The 21,225-nt window shown below is 36.2% G+C and overlaps 2 protein-coding genes across 7 annotated transcripts in view; both read left to right on the top strand.

The window, feature by feature from the left end:
* Nucleotides 1-19,628, top strand: part of Kank (KN motif and ankyrin repeat domain-containing protein 2 kank) — a 59,829-nt gene extending 40,201 nt beyond the window's left edge. For 4 of the 5 annotated variants that reach the window (XM_072007188.1, XM_072007186.1, XM_072007189.1 and 1 more), the window contains exons 5-10: nt 12,137-12,255; nt 12,353-12,433; nt 13,561-13,788; nt 14,950-16,193; nt 17,004-17,601; nt 17,682-19,628. In XM_072007188.1, coding sequence (XP_071863289.1) covers nt 12,137-12,255; nt 12,353-12,433; nt 13,561-13,788; nt 14,950-16,193; nt 17,004-17,601; nt 17,682-18,128 — 2,717 coding nt within the window. In that variant the 3' untranslated portion in view covers nt 18,129-19,628. Of the gene's footprint in view, nt 1-5,510; nt 6,093-12,136; nt 12,256-12,352; nt 12,434-13,560; nt 13,789-14,949; nt 16,194-17,003; nt 17,602-17,681 lie in introns of those variants that run through there. The other variant, XM_072007190.1, reaches the window with a different exon arrangement.
* Nucleotides 19,629-20,019: 391 nt separating this feature from the next.
* Nucleotides 20,020-21,217, top strand: Bet1 (blocked early in transport 1). Of its 2 annotated transcripts, none has more exons than XM_072007199.1 (4): nt 20,020-20,201; nt 20,526-20,604; nt 20,681-20,844; nt 20,926-21,217. In XM_072007199.1, exons 2-4 carry the CDS (start codon nt 20,586-20,588, stop codon nt 21,079-21,081), a joined length of 339 nt encoding a protein of 112 aa, XP_071863300.1. In that variant the 5' UTR covers nt 20,020-20,201; nt 20,526-20,585; the 3' UTR covers nt 21,082-21,217. The 2 variants fall into 2 exon arrangements, with proteins under 2 accessions (XP_071863300.1, XP_071863299.1); XM_072007198.1 differs by having other exon boundaries at nt 20,022-20,170.
* The last annotated feature ends 8 nt before the right edge of the window (nt 21,218-21,225 follow it).

The following is a 21,225-nucleotide window of genomic DNA, read 5'->3' as shown; positions in this document are numbered from 1 at the left end:
CAATCAGTTAACCAAGTGAATACAATTTTCTCCTCTCTCAATTAAGACCTTCACAGTGCGGGCGATTCACGATCGAAAATCGAATAATTGCCCCGTCAATTGGATTCTCCTCGGAGAACGGTTCACCTGCTAATGCTTCTATGATTTGAACTACTTTTTCTTTATACATGGTGGCTTGAAGGAAAGAATCAATTTATAGTAGTCTATATTTCCCATAGTTTAAAAAGTTTGAATTTAATTTAGATAGAAATAAAACGTACAATTCTATTGCACACTTGCTTCTCGATTTTTCGTCCCAAATATATCTAGAACGCAATTAAAACACGGAAATTTGAGACATTCAGTTGTTGCATAAATGGTATCCGTCAGAGCACATCCTCCACAAATTCGATTTGTAACACCCATTTACGTGGATATTATACATATTTTATGAAAATCTTCAGATTTATCTTTGGGTTTATTATAAAAGAGACTTCTTTTTTGCGACCTCAAAATTATTTAATCTTCTCTTTCTAAATTGTTTTGTAATGTTTTGAAAGGATAAAAATCTGTTGCCATCAAAGTCGTCGTACTTGCAAAAAACTTTCTATACACCTAATATAAAAATACATATCTTATTCTTATCTTTCGTGCGTTTACATAGCAATATTATAGTTTTATTCTATCAACATCGATAGCTTACCTGTGCGAACAAAAATTCGAGCAGAATTTATGCAGCAACCTAAGACGAATACTCCTAGTGGCGCCTACAATACATTCAATAGGAGGCGTACAAACGACTGCACAACTTCTTTCGTTCGCGTACACCTTGTACGTTAAAACTCATTAAAGATGAAAGATCGCCATCAAGGATAACTTCTTCGGTCCTCGGTTCGTCGTCCTCGTGAACGCTTCGTTTCGACTTGGTTTTCACTTTCGCTGAAACAAAGCGGCTCAGCTTTTTACTGATGACACGGTTGACGGTTCGGTTGACGAAATGCGACGATCGTGTCATTTTCTCACGAGACCGCAAACTCAATCCCAAGACGTGGCTGCACGTTCGTCTACAGGAAGATTCTCACGTTTCGCAACCTGGGTCGCACTTGCTCCCGTTTCCTGTCTTATCGGTCGTCAGACAATAGAAGCTTCTTGAACCGGGAACACGCGTCCTACCGACGAGAACGACGCTGTTTCCTCTCTTTGATTCCACTCTCTGATAAATTGGACTTCTTCGGTGCAGAGTATGAAACCTAACAATGGGAACTGAATAAATACAAAATTATATAGTGTAGAAGGTAATGCGTTTGAGAGAATAGGAACACGAGATCAGTTGCAAACAGGATACATGTTTTACGTAAGACAAATTAACAGATAGAGATTTTGGGAGAATCGGTACTCGTTCGTGTTCATTTTTCTTAGTGTTCTTCAAGGAAGTTTCAAAAATAAGTAATATATATGAATTAAAATTAATATACATATCCTTGATTGTTCAGAAAATTCGATAATTTTATATATTCGAAGTAAATTATGTATTCTTTTTGCAATTATCTTAGCCGTGGAGTGACATAAAAATCAAAAGACCAAGAAAGATAGACTCGTACGTTTCTCCCACACGCTTCTCTTATTTATATATTCACATTTTTAACTCGTACATTTCATTCTTTTGTTATCGTACCATTATGTATACTTCTTCTTACTATACCATTCTACCAATAATCATTAATCTATACGGTAATCTAAGATCGTACGATCTAATCGCTTTCTAATTTTCAAATCAAAGTGGCAAGACATAATCAACTATCGCTTCTATCCCTCGAAGCAAGTAAAATTCCGGTTACAGAGGCCTAAGCTAATAATTCGATCGAGAAGCGAATAAAACACGGCACCGGTCCGGCCGCACCGTTAAGTAATCGCGAGAAACGGTTGTTCGATACAATTCCCGTGTTTCCGTGACGAGTAAATCGCGAATGGTTCACGCGGCCGTTGATCGCCAGGCTGACTGGTAAATCGCGGTTTAAAGATAGTCCCGGTGGCTTCTTCGGCAGAGTCCGCGCTCGAACGCCGCTCGAACGCGTCAGCGAAGTCGTCGGTGCGTGGCTGGAACCACCTGCTTCCGGTGCTCGTGGCGTCGCGTCAGTTGCACCGTCGCTTCAACGGCACCTGTGTTACAACCCCGTGGCAATAACGTTCGAAGTTCTGTCCTCTTTCAACCAAACTAATTCCAAGTTTCTCATCCGGGCCGATTTCCCTGACAAAAGTAGGATCTGCACGCCAGCGGATAGGAATGCGAAAAGATTATGCATCGAACTGTCGTTCTCTGTTCTTAGCTTGGCTCTCTTTCTGTTTTCTACGCTTCCTTTTGCATTTCGTATCTCGTTTCATGATTTTCTTTTCTCCTCTTGGTTAAGAGGGAGTTATTCTTAGCTTCTTTTTCTCTCTTTCTGTCTAGTTTTTTTTCTCCCCTCGTTCTCTATGCTTCCTTTTGCGTTTCGTATCCTGTTTCATGACTCTCCTTTTTCCCCTTGGTTAGGATGCAGCTATTCTTAAAAGAGTTGATTCTATTAAGAGAGATATTATGTGAGAGGTTCCTTTTATGCTGTTTTATCGATCAGCATCAGAGGTTTCTGCGATTGAATATCGAGATTGCTTTCCATCGGTTCTTCCTACATTGGAAATTGAATTATCTGGTATCATCTTACTACATTTTTTTTCAAACAAGCCCCGGAACTTTTTATTCGCCCATTTTACGAAGATAGGCAACGAATACGCGATTTACTCTCGTTATGTTCTTTAAGGCTGTTTCAAACCAATTATACATTTCTTTTGTCTCTAAAAAGTTTCCTGAGCTTAAAACAAATACGAAAAAATCGTCGTTAATGTCGATGATTTCTCAATTCGATCCTACGACAAAGATTCTTTTACAACGACAGAAATTTCTGTATTTTCCTACATAAGAGCAATATCGGCACATAAACATTCGGAAATTATTAGGATAAATTCATGAATCATCATTTACATTCTCTTAGAACATTAAATATCTATTTATTTGTTTACTAAAACGTGAGTAAGTTTAGGATATGGAAATTGCAAATATTTGTCGGAGCTAAATTCAAAAATTCCTAAAAATGTACATCGGAACATGTTCAAAAATAGTTTCATGTAAAGAGATTAGGATTTTCTGGAGAAACAGAACAAACCCATTACTCTAATGGAGCGTAACTTTCTCTCGACGTTGGTAACAGGATTCTCAAAGCACCCGAACTTTTCGCGAAAGTGCATCAAATCGGACTGACACGCTTCATTAGGAACTTGAACTCAACCGTAAAACTCGTAAAATAATGTAATTTGTTTCAGAAGCGACTTGTTGATCGCTGGAAAAAAAAAACTCGTTCCGAAAATTACGTTCGACTCGTACGTTATATCGCAGAGTGTTCCGCTATCAAACATCAACCTGTAGACGCGTACAATTTAACGAAAGCGTCGGCATACTGGTCGACATCATCCAGACGTTATTAAAGCGTTAACAATAGCAACCGCTCCGCGAGGATGCTTAGAAAGTAGAAAAAAAAGACAGGCGAAGATTCCGTGATTCTCGTAATTTCGCTTTTGCGTGACGTGTTGAAATCGCGCGTGTATCTTATAGATGTTAGATAGTAGCTAATCGAATCTCACAAGGAACAGAGAGCAGCATCCTGATTAACTTGTTGCTCTACTATTTCCTTTTATGACTGTTACCTTTCCATATGATAAAATCAGCCACTTAATCATTTGAAATTCTTTCTTTCCTATTGAAAATAGAAACGCTTTATGTCGTTTAGAAGATAAACTTATCATAATACGATCATCGTGTACGTACAAAGTTATAATTTATAATTTTCAGAAACTGGAAATTAAAACCTTCGTTTTTAAGTATAACTCGTATTGCTCGCTATCGTAGCAGAATTTTCACCTTAAGCGCGACTGAAAGTTACAAACCAGGAAGATACATATGTCACGAGTAGTTTGACACTGTATCGACGGTAGCATTTTTCAAATTTTCCACTCGAAAGAAAACAATCAAAACGCATCAGTCGTTTGCAAAAAAAGGGACACGATATTGCGAAAGACGTTTTACCGGTACAAAAATACCACGTTGGTAAATGTGTGACACGAATTCGGTAGAGGCCGCGATTCCACGTCCGAAAATACACGTGGTTTAATATCGAAAAAGCGTTTCTGGCAACACAACGGATGAAGAAACGTCTGTGGTAGAAGGTGGAAACACGATGGACTTCTCCATTCGAAACATCGCCACGCGAAACATCACTGTGCGAAACATCGGTGCGCGAATGCGGTGGCACTCCATTTAACTCGATTTGGAAGGTATGACGTGACTTCATCGAGAACGCTAAACCATTTTGGTGCAACCTTGTCAGAGCAAGGTGGTCGCATATGGCGGCGTGCACCTGTCAGCGACCTAAACGTATGTACGAGCAACTGTCGCAACTGTTCGTCGTGAGGACGAGCTGTAAAACGGGCGGCATTTAAAAAAAGTAGCAACACGATCGATGGGCCCACGACGATTGGGACTACGGTGACAACGATCAGGCAGGCAACCAGGAAATGCGTGGCGCGTGAAAGCGATGGTCAAGCGAAAATGCCGATCGATGGTCGGCCGACTAAACGTTTCAACGCGCTCGAGGTCGTTTAAAATGTTGTTCACGCGCGTAAACGCGATGCTTTTGATTCGACGATTGCACCAGCGGCTTCGTTTATAAGGTGCCATACACGATTTAATGCACCGCGGTTAAACTAGATTATTCGACCACCTCGAGCCTGTTATTTTTGTACTTCAAAGAGATAGACGTGCGAGAAGCTTTGCGCTTTGATAAACATTATGATGATGGAGTATTACGAAATTGCAAAACCAAAATATTGCGGAGAATTAGAACAATAATACGACGCTTTAGACTTATAAAACGTACGAAGCTGGAAAGATTTTGCGAAGCTAATTATTAATCTGTTTGGTGGATTGTATCTTAACCAGAAACTTTTATAATTACAAAATTAGAAATTATAGTAAAAACAGATTTTCATCGATTTCATTTAGCTCGAGTGTAGCTCTTGCAGATGCAAATATGATATAATTTATTTGTACAAGAAAAATGAAACTATACAAAAGAAGATAAGGGATCTCTAATTGAAGAAATTATTATTCGAATTAGTCGTTGTTAATAATTTAAGAAGAAGGAAAAAAGAAGAAAATTAAATTTTACTGAAACAATCACAAAAATATACTAAAATATCTAGCAATGTCTTGTCGATGTCCGCGAATCATCGTTGCCAAAACGAAGCTTCGTAAGCAGACAGTTTAGACGAATTAGAGAGGGTGAAGCATTATTTCCACGGAGATTAAGAAATCGACGAGCATGCATGCACCACGCATACACGCTCGTCAGTCAGTGTACCGTCGCTACGGGCAAAGAACAGGAGAAGAGGCACATTTCCCCTCTCCATTCACCTCATCGCGAGTAGTCAGAGTCCTGGTTGGCTATAGCCCAGAGTTCGGCGTCACAGTCAAACGCAAACAGTGGCCGCGGCAAAACAGTGGCACGAATGCTCGAAAAACCAACGACAGAAACCCCGGACACGGCATGCGATCCATGGGGATCCAGATCCAAGAGAATCGGCTGCTCTGATTATCAGGGCAACTCGATTATCGCGCCATTCTCAGCCGGATTCATCGCGTCACTCCATGATCGATCGATCGATACGACAACGAACGAACGAAACAACGACTAAGCACCGGACAACGAACGATGCGACCACTCTAAACCATCATGTTCGGTTTTCCACTGACTGATAATTGAGAGAAAGTTTAAAAGTTTCCATGAAGTCACCAAGAATTCGTGTGATCTAGAGTGCTTATGGGAATATTGAATCTTAGAGGAACATTTTGTTACCGGGATTTGGATGAATAATTAATTGGTTTTTACACCTGTGGACAAGTGTTTCGTTTTGATAGTTTGGTTCTCGCGGGTCGAATAGCGGGCCAGACATTGGCAAAATGGGGGTGAAGAATTTTATCATGAAAAGGATACCCTTCTGCAAGATGAAGGCGAAGAGGAAATACCGTGAGCCTATTTTTCTTACTTTCCTACTTTTTCTCATTTTGTCGAGCAGTACGAGTAGGTCGCGGTGCTAAGGAATTACGACGAAACGTTTATTTAGTTAAATATATATATATTTCTTTTAATATTTATCTATTTTATACGATCATGAAATGGAAAAATTTAATATTACATATATTTCAAATTTCAACGATAGATAGTAGCGAACAATACACAAGTCTCCGCGTCTGTTTTTCTTCGCGATATCTACGAGACGTTACGATAACAAATTCTTACGTCATATCGATTTTTCTCATCATATTTTTGCGTAAATTATCGTCTACTGTTTGCATATCGTTTCGCATAGCCGTAGCGTAGCTCGAATCTAACCGCTGCTTAGGCTAGACTTTTCCTACAAGAGACGCGCGTGTTTCAACGTCAACAGCAATTAAAAGATACTTTATCTGAAGGCTAAAACAAACGAAGAATTCATTATCATCGCGATAGGAGAATCGTGCTACCGCGTGTTTGGCCACTTTGACCCTAGAAATTCGTATCTGTACGTTTTCTCCCTCCCCTCCAGAAAGAAAGAGGAAGAAACGAAACGTCCGGCAGTAATCGAATGGAAAGTGGAAGAAATTTTAATGGATACGATCTTTCGTTGCCTAGCAGTTCGTTTAATTAGAGTGTTTGACATGGAATCAAATTATATAGGAATGGACAAGGAGCGAGGATATATGGGAAATCATTCAGAGGCAACCGTTCCTTTGCTTTTTTCTTTTTTACCCAATCATTTCGAAGATCTTTCTGATTTCTTCGAATTTAAGATCGTCGTAAATTTATCGTCGATAAATATCGTTCATTTGGAGTTTAAATTCAACGAGCTAATACCGTCGGTTAAAATTTATCATCTGTCACTTGTAGATTAAACAATCATATTAAGGAAAAGGAGATTCGATATAAACCACGTGAATTCAATGTTGCCACAATGTCGCAATAAGAATATCAAAATCTTAGATATTATTGGCCATCGATAAATAGCCAGAATATTCGTTTAATTTTCTTATACGAGGAAAAGGTATCACGGAAACTGCCAAAGACATAAGTTTATCGTTACAGACATCTTCTGTTCCATCCAAGCAATTTTTCGATAAACAAATTCTTTAAAAAGATCCCTGTAACAGTCTCATTCCAAGTGTATTTAGATTCTAAGTTCCTATAAAGAGGGTCATAAATAACGAAACTAGTTAGTCGTTAGGAAAATGCATTGAATAATGTGGAAATTTAATGTTTTGATTAAATACACGACATTATGAAGAAACTACTTACATTCTATTAAAAGTTCGTGTGGAAAAGAAACATTGCTACAAATACTTTAATTTGTGAACAGGAAGAAGAAAGGGAAAATGAAGGGAAGAAATGTCGAGGACCATTCGAGTGTTCCTTTTTAATTTGACTTTCACGATCGATGACGGTTGTTTCGTTTTTCTTTTTTTCTTTTTTTTTTTTTCTTAAAGGAATGTGTACTTGTTTCTAATCCACATATACAACGTACACGAGAAACCAGCACAGTTTCGTCCATATAAAGCGCAACGTAACGATTACGCGCCATTATTTACATGGCTGGATCGTTCGTGTATCCTTCGCATTGTCACGGCTCGCGTGAGGACCGTGTCGAATCCTTTTAAGGATATTCAATAGTGCTAAAAGGCTGCGTAAGGCTCCTGACTTCCTGAACAAATTTTTCGTCAACGTAGATGTTACATGTCCTGTCAGTTTCTAAAGTTCCTGCGATATCAAATTATAATTGGGAAATTCTTTGATGGAACTGCAAGAACTTAACTTCTTAACAAAGATTGATTTTTATGGTGATCGCTAGTATATTTTTCATTAACCTAGATTGGTATAGTTTTTAGTGTAATTGCTAGTATGTCTCAATTGGTCTCAGTGATGTCAGTAAAGTTATGTATATATATTTTATAATAGCAAAAGTAATATATAATTATGTTATATAATAATCTAGCAATCGTTTTAAAAATTACCTCTTAAATATTCGGGTTATATCGTTCCATCGGTCTAGGAAGAGATAAATAAATGGTCACATTTATGAAGTTTTTGATATTTTGAAATGCTACCGTAACAGTGTTTTTTTTTTTTTAAGCAAATAAACATTTTATATGTATATAACCGGTTTTGGGAAAAAATAACAGTACGAGGAATAAAGTGAAAAAGAACAAAATGAAAAGCAACTTCCGGTTGGAAGAATTGAAAGATTTAAAAAATCTCTGTGTTCTTTCTCCAAATAATATTCAGTTCAGCCAACGCGTTAAAGTAAACTCGGTAAAAATAATGGAAAGAAGTTTCAAAGGTAAAAATTGATTCTAGAATCTCCTGTGATTTAAAGAGTAAGCTGTTAGAAAGCCGATTTAAATCTATGAATTTTATAGCGAGCAACAGGATCGATCGATAACGGCGAAGTTTCTTCGTTCCGCGTGCTGCAGGTGCACCTTTGGGTGCAGAATTTATTTCTAACTGTTCTCATACAAACAACTGCATGGGTAATAAACTCGTGTTGATCTTATAACAGTCGAATTCACGAGCTATTTTATTTCGTTATAAGGGAAATTGAAAAATATGATTTTATAAAGGGAAACACAAAGGAACAAGATGAATAAACATCTTCGATACTTTCATTTTGTTGATAAATGGCAGATCGATCCGATCTTAAAGCGTACCCTTTGTATATCATGTTGGTTGTCTCAATGAGCCTTCGATACTTGTTAATTCTGTATCCTCAAAAAGGTCAACGAGGTAGTCCTAGATTCCTCGAGAGTCTCGATAGCGAAGCTTTAAAAGCAGACATCGAACGTCCATTGCTTAAACGACTTAAACACCCCATTAATTCGAACGAAGAAGTAATCTGTCACAAAATTTATGCTTTCATCCAGTTAGCTAAAACAACTTTAAACCCCCTTCTTCGGATTCAAATTAAATTCGAGTAACTCGACTTCAAGTCCTTTTACTTAAATTTAAATAACTTGACTAATCCGTTTAAGGATTAACGAGGTCCAACGGAAGCCGGATTATTACGATCACGAGTCTCGAATATTTTACTTTATCCCTACTCTACTCCTTTCTGTTATTTATGCAATTTTATATTTCCATGAACGCAGCTAAGAAACTAGAATTTAAAAACAGAGAGAGTTGCTTTATCCTATAATCCTTAAATTTTCCATAAATGCATAAAAATCCACAACTTGGATATAACTAAAGTTGCTTGAGAAATAAAACCTTAAGAAAATAATTACACGAAATAAGAATAAATATAACTTGGAAAGTAACTCAGAATTGCAGTATGCGTGAGACTCAAAATTGACCGATCGTTCGCCGTCCAAGAATTAAAGTTTTATGGCCTTTTCTCTTCTATTCTGTCAATCCACTTACTTGGCGCTTATTCTTAAATAAAATATGCATACTTTGATGCCTGACCGATTTCATGACTTGGTTATATAGCTTACGTCGACTGTAATGAAGGGAAAAAGTGGCACACGATGGATGAACGTTGTTCTGCGAGAGCGCGTGACGCGATTCGCGTGCGGCAAACCCCTTGGCATTAGGCCGAGTCTGAGACACGTGTGTCACGATATCGTCAAACGCATTCGAAATGCCGCGTCTGGCGCGTTTCTTTATTGTCCAAGCTCGTTTCCATGCAGCCACGCGGTCCGTTACGCAACAATCAATTAAAAGAAAAATTGAGCGACAGCGCAGGTGAACACCGCTGCCGCAGTGCTTGCGTAACGTGCGCTGTTTCTCCGGCTGTTTCGAGTGGAGAACCGTATTGTTACGAGCGAGGGGTGTGCGCAGAAAATTAGATTGCTGTTCTCTCGGACTTCACATGCAGATAACGCGTAATTCCATTTTTTAGAAATAGAAACATTAATTAAAATTTTATAACGTGTTAGAATTCATCGTCCGTTTCGTTTTAATTAAATACTGTTATGTGCAATACATTTTTCGATTGAAATAAAAGACCAGATATTCTATAATTTAAATGGCAAAATTACAAATCTCCTTTTAATTAATTCGTGTTAATCTCCGAATGAACCAGGACCAAACAACTTAATCAACATTTATTTATTCAATAGTATTCTGCATAAAATATTTTGCAATTTTTAAATGATCATAACTGCAAATGACAACTGCACGCAGTGACTGCTTCAGACATTTAAACGACCGTGGACGTGAATAACATAAGGTCGATGACCTTTTGTAGTCGTTAGATGATCTTGAATATCGATTGCATGATCTCAGTGAACCCATTTGACCTCCAAATGCGTTTCAATGATATAATCTCAATGACCCCACTTAGCTCTCAAATAACTTAGAACTCTAACAACATGATCTCAATCATCTTTTATGATCTTCTAATGACCTCAAGCGCTAATGACTTCGACAAAAGCGTTTATCTATGACAGTATCTTCTATTCATCATCCTAATGTTTTCATGGTCGAACGACATATTTACACAATTATCCAAAAGATACGCGTTATTTTATATCTATATAAAATCTTATACACATGGAAAAAGTAATTTCCACAATTGTCCAATTTTTCCATCGCGATGTTTCTACGCCTCCGACGAAACAGGTGTCCCATTAACCTATTCGTGTGCGTATACGTGACGCATTCTGCGTAACGACGGTAATTGAACATCGCGCTAAAAGGTATCACTATGTTGCTCAGTGTCCAATATTTTTCGCTGCGCTATAAAAACTTATACTTTTTGCAAGCAACATGTACATTCGTAGACATTTTCTATTTAATCAATACAATTTCATCAGCGTGCTAAGATATTTACTTTTATTTTAGTTTCTGATGAATCGGTTACACAACTTCGCTATCGGTATTGAAACGTATACCGGGGGAATTTGGATATTTAAGGAAAACATTATCGCAACGAAATGTTCCCCCATTGCGCAACTTTCCATTTTATTATTTGTATCATCCTATACGTCGAGTTATACGTTACTATTATACATCGTATTGCACATATTACACGGACGGCTCGTATCATATATTTAGATAATATCAATAATAATATCAATCAAATATTCATTCGCTTGTTGATTTAATTACATGAGGAATTTGTTTGTATTCAGGGCGGCATACTTCCGTTCGTTATCAATAACGAAATGTTTTACTTCATAAAATTTCGTAGAATTATTTCAATAATTAAATTAAGAACGATCGAACTGGTTTCAACAGCTATATTGAGGAAACCTTTGGCTAATATACTGCTAGTATACTTTCATCGGAGCAAATATCAAACAATTCTGTTTTCACTAAACAGCAATTTTTCCGAATGTCGCGTGTAATATGTGTTTCCTTTTCGTAATAACGTAGAAAAATTCTGCTCGCTCTAATAAAGAACAAAGCACAATATGAAGGTTTGACTTCATTACATAGAATTGTGTTTTAATACGAATTTCTGTGGCATTCACGAGTAGATATTCTTATAATTAGAATCATTCCGTCGGCTGCCAGTTGAAATTAAATTCAGGATTGAATCCACGAAGTTTAATTACATATCGTTCACGTACGATTAACTGAAATATGTACCTCACCGCACGTGAGTTTTTTAAATATTTGCTGGTTTCGTGCAAAATGTCAAAAGCAAGATCCTTAGTCGTTAAAAAGTACAATATGCACGCAATAGTAGCGGCACGTAGATTACATTTTCTCTATATATACTCCACAATTATAAGATAAATTGAGAAGCTCGTAACAAAAATAAACCTTATCCGTGTTTGCCTCTTCCCAGAGAAACAAAATACTTGGCATATTATACACGTAATCGTTGTAAACTGTAATTTATGTATCATAAATGAAATGTATTTAATTAAATTAGTAATTAAATCAGAAGTTATGGAACCTTGATAAAGATAATTTTAGATCCTTCTAATTTTCATCCGATGATAAACGAGGACATAGACTAGTTTTATATCGATACCAAAATATCAGGAATAAAAAATAAATATCGGAAATAAATAATAAAAATATTTCTCTAGATGGAACGAACACGGCCACACCAGCGCAGAACAACGCGCAAACGGAACACGCCGGGGGTGATTTTGACAACGCGAGCGTCGGAAGCGGAAATTCGAATCTCAGCACCGGCGCGCTACAGGTAGGAGCAACAAGTAAACAAAATCGAACTCATATACTTGACAACGTCTACGACAATAAGATCTTATTACTCTGAACGCAAACCTGCGTATTTATAGAACATCAGAGAACAAATGGCTGCGTCGTTGGAACGAATGCGGGAGTTGGAGGAACAGGTCAAGGCAATTCCCATGTTACAGGTAAACAGAATAATTTTGATTTCAATCTGAAGCGTTTTTCTTACTGTTAATCTCATGAATCATGTTTGTCCTTCTTTCGATAACGTAATCGTGTTCAAATCCCTACGGCAGTGGGGTCGTCCTTTTAATTATCGTAAACCTGTGACTCAACAACATAATGAACTTTGAAGAAGAAAAGATAGTAACTTCACACAGAGACTTTCGTTGTTCGTTGAACCGACACTCGAGAAATTCACATTTCATTTAGCGTGTTTCTCTCGGCGTTCGTACCTCGTTATAACACGAGTTAATTTCTTTCTTTTCATTGTGATACTTTCGTCAAGGAAACGTAATTACGTGTCGTAAAGTAAATGCTGACTGTTGCAGTGGCACGTTTCGTGCCTCGCGCTTATCGGTAACACAAAACGATTATTCGAAAGCAAGGTTTTCATACAGTAAACATTGAAAAAAAAAATGTATCGCTGTAACATCAAAACTAAATTCTTTGATTTAATTTCAATTCCAAGGACAAACGTGTAGAACTAACCTTCTCTTCGTGTTCGATCAAACAATCTATCTTCTCTATCTATGCGATAAAAATAACTTATTACAGTATCCCTTACGTTTGAATCATTTGACTTTCTAAATTCACCAAACGGCTTCAATGCATTCTTAAATTTCCAAATTTAAGGATCTTTAAAAATTCACCAAACATTGAACATTCGGACCTTTAAATTCACAAATTTCGAGATCTCGAAAAATTCCTCAAATCTTAAACGTCTAAAGCCTGAAATTTCCAACTTCCAAAGAGTCCAATTTAAACCCAAAACGCGTAAATCTTTATATCTTCAAAAGTTTACCGAACCTTAGACACCTAAACGCCTCTAAATCTCTAAAGCTCTGCGTTTCCAAAATTCACTAAACCCTTGTTAAATATATGCAAATCTCTAAGAGTTTACCAAACTCAAAACATCTAAAGCTCGAAATCCCCAAGTGCCTAAATTTTGAAGTATCCAAAATTTATCAAACCCTTGACTCTATACCATTCAAGTAATCCCCCGTGTCACCGAAACGCTAAACAGTAAAATCAACATTAGACGGTACCCAAATGTCATAACATTTCCCTTTTGACGACGTCTCCAATGCAGGTGCAAGTGTCGGTGCTGAAAGAGGAGAAGCGGAATCTGCTGCGACAAGTGGACGAGCTGAGCAAAACGAGGCAGTACGACGATAGCGTATTGCACAGGCATCGCAGCCAGTCTTTCTCGGAACAACGCAACTCCAAACGAAATCTGAGGAACACGACCACTCCAACGAGAGACATGGGAACGATGTGCGGCGTAATGACACGGGACGTCGGTGTTTCGCACCAACAGGTACGCCGTCGACTTCCGTTTCACGCCGTTTTATCAGCCCCCTCGATCTCCTTTTGTTCTCGCTCTCTTATGTTCCATCGCTTGAGAAACCGTAACACGTTGAGAACGCGGCGTTGAATCAACTTCAACGGACCGAGGTGGAAAATTTGCATATACCCGATGCTCGGCTACCTTTTAATTGCACTCACAGCGAAATAGTTAGGCGAATGTTGCTTTATCGGATCTGGTGAGAAAGTGTGGGGCTTAAATTCGCCGTTGAAACGCGAGCCCGTCTCTTTTCGGCAGGATGATTCTATGCAATTAATTTCATGCAGTTTCTACTTCTTGGATTTCTTATGAATATGCGCGAGCCACCTTTCTATTAGCTTGTTACCATTTGCATGAAAGAAAAGTTTTTCGAACGCAACCGTCCGTTTTACTTGATTTTATTTCAGGCGGAATAAATTAATCGGTGAACATAAAGGAGTAATAATAGACGGTATGCAATGGTTTTTATTGGACGGTTTATTTTATTAAGTCTCCTTTACGAGTTAGCTCTCTCTCGGTTGCCTGGCATCTGCTGATTCTAATTACGAGCCCGATATTCCGCTTCCTAATACGCGTTTGTATTTATAGCCGAACGAAAATTGGGTCACTGTGCACATTTCGTTTGCATCACACTTTTACGCTGTAATTGAATTAAAGGTTAAGCCGATAGAATCTCCGCGAATTCTCTCGTCGTGTCAGGTACGTCGCTTACGTAAATCAAAATAAAGTTTGCAACGGAAACTTTGTTAGAAAACTAGCTGCGTACTGGGTAATTAACTTCCACCGATTAGCTTCCGCAAAGTAGTAGTCTAGTATTCTCTAAGCTCCTCGTTCTAAAAGCCAAGGGTAGTATTGCAACTAATTGAATAAAAGAAAGATACGTATTCGCGCATAAGTATCAGGACACTACTTGTTATATTTATTCATTGACTTCCACAAATTTTATTTCATCTATATATATATATATGAAAATTACAGAGGAAGAACACAATAAGTGACATTTTATAATAAAATAATTAGAAAATAAAAGCAGTAGATAGCGTTCGATTTGTACCAAGTATCGGGTATCCTAATACTTATGGCAGCATACGTACTACGTATATGTAGTAACACGTTGGATTGTCACGCGATCAGGTTCGAACCCGAGATGTCGGCATGATAACGAGCACCCCGATAAAACGATCCTTGCAAAAGAGTCGATTGCAACTCGAAGAAATCGTACCTGAAATTAAAGACCACAGCACATTGTTCGACGATCGAACGTCGTCGAGTCTTGATATACTTTACTCGAGCGATTCCCACGACAGTTGGAGATCGACTTCAACCCGTAACCAACGACTGTATGAAGACATGACGTCGAAGGCAAAAATAAGGAATCGTTTGAAGAGGAGCCCACTTCATATAGAAATGATACCACCTACCAGCCCGAAATTGGCCAGAGATGTAAAGAAATTTCGTGATGTTGCAGTTAACACGAGGAACAAGTCAAAGAATCTTGTATACAGTCAATTTATGATCGAGGATATAGCACCTGAAATAAAGAAAGAAGCGAAGAAAAGATCGTGTGGATCATCGACAGGGTTAAACATGAAAGACGTTTTAACGAAAGAAGATGTCGCGGTTATCGTGGATGATGCTCTCAGGATTTATAAGAGTACTTTAATTAAAGATACAGTGTCTAGGGGTTGTCAGTGTACCCCAGATCCGGTAAAAATAGTCGAGAAAAAGGATCAGTACATACAGGTGGCGGAACCATTTAAAATGAGAACAAACGTAGGAGTCATGGTCAAGCCGAGGATGTGTGAAATTGGAATCGAGGTTAGAACTGGTCCTGCAACGAGGGCCATCGCTGTTGGTCCGGATCCAGTTGCTACTCAGTCGTTATCTTTACATTCGATGAACTCGAGAAGTCATTCGTTTAATTTCGGCGATACTCAGCTAAAAAGAAAAACTACAAAATCTGTTAGCGTTATGGTAGATGATTTAGTGAGAACCACGGTAAAGAGTACCGACACTTCCGGTCTAGCGCCTAGAAAACGAGAATTTGGTACTTCGCCGATAAAAAAGAAATTCACAGACGTCTCGGTCGGAGAGTCGATCAAACCACACATTTCTATCTCATGCGCTGCTAATTATTGTGATAATTGTAAGGAGACTATAAAGAATTTGGCGAAACAAATTGTCAACAACGCGGAGAATAATATGAATCACCAGAACACGAATCTCGTCTCGAGGATACCGAGGCCGTCTCAAATACCGTTGAACAATACGATAGATTACAGAAGACAATTTAAACGACAGGATACATATACGAAGATACCTGCAGGTGTGATTAGATATGATTCCGATAACAAGGAACAATATGACAACAATAATCGGTTAGTAATTCGTTTAAGGATAACATCCCCGTTATTTTTCTCTCTTCTCTATTATGTTAATTACTCTTCTCAATGAAACACGATGGTAAATCTTATTATTTAGATACTTAAAACCTTATGTGGATTAGAAATTCGTAATGTGTAATCACTATTAATTCATTTGAATTACATATTAAGATTTATTTTTTTAAAAAATTATAAGATCGTTATAATTCGATACAAGCGCTGTCGATATAAGCGCTAGAAAATATTACGTACGCCATCTATAGGGTAGAAAGTTCAGATTAAGGGTAGTTCGGTAAAAAAGGTAGTAAAGAAGTTGGCATCATGGAGAATCAATCTATCGCATAGTCAGTGACAATCAAGTGCATGTCAAGGATTTGTTGGTTTTTTCGAACTCCATGGTTGCGCGTCCTATGCGTCATACGTATTTTCACGGAGCAGAGCGCAGAGGTCAAATCGTAAATAACGTCGTAGAGGTCAGTGACAGAAAAAAGTGCACTTAAAATCATTGCGATTTCGCTATGGTGAATAAGTAAATCGTGTATCCGATCTCAACAAATCGATGCTGCAACAGCAGCAACAACAACACACTACCCGTTTAGTTAACGATACCGAACTCACCGAAATAAATTCTGCTTGTTTCGTTGAGAAAGGGTAATTGATTTCTTTTTAATCACTTTATTTTATTTAATCCTCTCCAATAAAAAAAACGTATATTATATATTTTATATATTTTACATATTATATATTATATGTTTATTATATATTATATATTTTTATATTTATATTTTTTTATACTTTTTATAGTATCCAACAATTGCAAGGAGAGAAAAGAAAAGATGATAAATCAGAAGAAATATATAATACAGAAAAACAAGCAGATAGTGAAGAAAAACATGAACTTCCAGAATCTGCATTGTTTCAACCTATACAAGAAAAACCCAGGAAGAAAGTTGAACCATCGAAAGAGATGCAGGCCGCCATGAAGGTTCTTAACGACAGCTTTAAAAAATCTCCTAGTAAAAATATTTCTCATCAAATGAAAAATGCTATTAATATCATCCAACAAGAATGGTTCAAAGTTTCAAGTACAGTAAATGCCAATCCCTTAGAAGTTGAAGATTATCTAGATTGTTTTGAAGAATGTTCAAGTTCTTTATTGGAATATATTGTTAATATGACTGACTCAAGTGGGAACACAGCAATGCATTATGCAGTATCTCATGGAAATTTTGATGTTGTATCTATACTTCTTGATTCAAAAGTTTGCGATATTAACAAAGCAAATGTGGCCGGATACACGGCTGTGATGTTGGCAGCTCTTGCTGAAGTCAGAAATTCCACTCATGCTTCAGTAGCTAACAGGTTATTCCAGCTTGCAGATGTTAATATTCGAGCAAAATTAGTGAGTACCTTAAGTAATGACTTTAGTATAATTTTACTTTTTGCCTTTTTTGTATACTTAAAATTTACAATCTTTTTCAGCATGGTCAAACTGCCTTGATGTTGGCAGTATCTCATGGTCGCAAAGACATGACACAGTTACTTCTGGATGCTGGAGCTGCGGTTAACATTCAAGATGAAGATGGCAGTACAGCTTTAATGTGTGCCGCGGAACATGGGCACACGGACATCGTACGATTGTTACTTGCGCATCCAGACTGTGATCCATCGATCGTTGATATAGATGGTAGTTCCGCTCTAAAAATTGCGTTAGAAGCAGGCAATCGAGATATCGGTGTATTACTCTATGCACACGAGCGCGTGAATAGAGGAACAAGTCCATATTCATCGATGAGACGTAGTAGAAGAAGTTCCAAACCAACAACACCTACCGGCCCTTCCCCTTCAGCTCCAGTAAGCCCAGCTCCATCCAGGCGAATTCATTCTTCAACAGTTTCCTTAAACACCTCAAAATATTCTGCTAAATAATTTACAATATTCGAAGACTTTTTTTTATTGATATTTAACGTACTAGTAAATAATTTGAATTATAATCGCATCATACAAATAAGCAATAATACAATCGGCGTTCCGTGTTTCCTATATTTATTGCTAACGTGTTTTAGTATTTATCGTCGATTTATAATATTTTAGGATTTTAATTTTTTATGATGAAACAATCATATTCTTGCCTAATCATTCGTCAGTCTCAGCGCAAACATTTAATTTAAGATGTGTATTTAACTGCTCAACTTTGTATACAATTATTCAAAAAAAGTTTGAGGATGTTTTGTAAAGTTAGTCCATAGGAAGGGTATCTGTGAAACGTGTTGTTTCATATCGTTAGTAGATAGAAGGGATTTGTATAAAATTTGAAACTTCTTTCTAGGTGCTATCAGAGTAAAAGATGGATCCATTTTCATTGTTAATAAATTTTATACGATGTCACGATGACTAAATGGTTAACTTCAAAATTCAATTTTTACATTTTTAAAAACCATGTGTGAAAGTACAAAAAAATTTCTTATATATAAATACGAGCCCACACAGGGAAAGAATTAAGTACGTAATGTCTTCCAACATCCTGTGGCATTGAACATTCCAAAAAAAAAAAAAAGAATGAATCAACAAACAATCCGAATTTCTTGTCGCAGAAAGTTTTTCTTATATCTACTCTATAACATATTCTGTAACTGTCAGGCCTAATTTCCGTTAAATCCTGGGGATCAAACTATCAGTAAAATAATTGTGTACTGATACACATAGAGGAAAACGATACAATATGTGTAATGATTATATGGTGCACAAATACGAGATTTCTAATTCCCGTGACTATAATGTTGAATTTATATACGAAGAAATTTGTAGAACCTATTGGTGATCGTTCGATGTTGAAGTAGAAATGTTATAGATGTGAAAGTATAAATATATATCATCCGTACATAACAACAAAATATCGGAGGGCATACGAGGAAAATTTACTAAGTTTAATAGTTGTTGAAATTATTTCAGGATACAGTATATATATATATATATATATTATATATTATATTATATATAACAAAATGCAAAAGATGTAATTTCATTTCATTCCTCGTTTATCTGTGTTACCCTCGTGTTAGGAATTGGATGTATAAGAATAATCTTAACGTTGAACGTATTCTTACATAGGGTTGTGAATATCTAGAAATAACGAACGTATTTAAGTTCAACATCAAAGATTTAGGTTTAACGCTATAATGAGTATTCCTATCGTTAAGGATTTATATTAACGTTAAGTGACGACTATGTATCAAAGATAGTACTGAATCAAGTAATAGACTCGTAGGAATCTAGAAATTAGATAACTACTTTTCATTGTTTGTGCCTTTATATTTAACATAATATTGTAATTGATAATAAAATCGAGAAGAAACATCATAAGATAATTGTATGATACTACAATTTACCAAAAATTAATATAAACAATACATTATGAATTAATCGAAATCCTTACTTTATGTTAAACTTATATGAAACCCTTAACCGTCATAAATGTACTAATGATAATAAAAAGCAAATTTTGGTAAAGTTTAATGTCCCATGATCAGCAGAGAATACTTTATCGATAAAATATAAATTGGATCAATTTAATATACAGATTAGAAGTTCAGCATTTTGATAGTGATAGTCCTTTTTCAAATAGAAATATATTCTCATAAAAGCTATACATTGATTTCAATATTATTTATTTCAAAACCGTAATTTTAAATAGTACAATCATATTTATTTGACTGTTAATAGTTTGAACACTTTACATCATATTTGAAATTCAAGTTAAAGTAGGTTAAAACTTCGAACTTCGAAGTTGGCAACCCTGATTGATAATGATGATCAGTGCTAATTACATATCATGATCATAACCGTAACGCGACGTTGACGTTGACATATATACGTCATATGTACATGCATCACTACTCACTACGTTTAACGTATACATATGTGTATAACGTACATTATTTGATCGCTTCCTTGACAGTTCTTTTCGCATGGTTTGCGATTGTGTTTTAACATAATCAATATGTATGAAAACAGTTTAAATATTTTTATTAATTTCGTGGATATATAATATAAATTAAAACAAACAATTTGTTGCAATATTGCATATGACATGTTACTTTCTAATTCAAACTTTATGTGAATTAAAAATACAAATTTCAACTTATAAAACTCATGTTTATATGTGTTTCAATTTTTTATCAAAGTATTTAAAAATAGTAAAAAGATATATTAAAAGAAACGATAGATATTTTACAAATATTAAGTAATATTTATAATTAAAATATCAGTTGTTTGTTTAATTTATGTTTTATTGTATTAATATTTTGTGACACTTTTATTGTTTAGATTCACTATAACTTTTTTCCTGCAAAAGTACATTAGTTAACCGCCAAAATTGAGAACAAAATGCGAAGGATTCATACAAGTAGGTTAACCTATGTTCAAAGTTCAATATAATGTTTAATTGTTATAACTTAATATGATTTGATATTTTATGATAGATTATGCCTATGAACCAGTACCAACTACATCGAACCATGGAGATTTGGAAGATGAGAATGAAAGAATGACAGATCATTTGAAAGACAAAATCCATGCCCTAAAATCACTGTCGATTGACATTGGAAATGAAGTAGAATATCAGGATAAAATGCTCCGTGGAATGGTGAATAACACATTAGTGTAGATAAAAATCTACTGAGTATATAGAAGATAGAAGTATATAGAAGAAACTTTTTGTTATCAGGATGAAGATGTTGAAAGGACAAGTGGTTCATTAACAAACGCAGTTACACGTGTATTACGTTTATCTAAAGGAAGTCATACTTACTACATCTTATATTTAATGTTGTTTTCAATACTTGTCTTTTTCATATTATGGGTAACAGTGAAATTCTTTTAAGTAGAACATTGTAATGTCAAAGGGGTATTCAAAAACAGGATTCATTCCCATGAAGTGTTTTATTATATACGTGTTCATAATAATTTCCAAGCATAACATTTAATATTTGTGTATAAGAAATAATATTTTAAACCTATTTCAATA

The sequence above is a fragment of the Bombus fervidus genome, chromosome 7, assembly GCF_041682495.2.
Source record: "Bombus fervidus isolate BK054 chromosome 7, iyBomFerv1, whole genome shotgun sequence".
Classification (NCBI taxonomy): domain Eukaryota; kingdom Metazoa; phylum Arthropoda; class Insecta; order Hymenoptera; family Apidae; genus Bombus; species Bombus fervidus.
The sequence above is the reverse complement of the archived record's forward strand: the minus strand, read 5'-3'. Positions and strand labels throughout refer to the sequence as shown.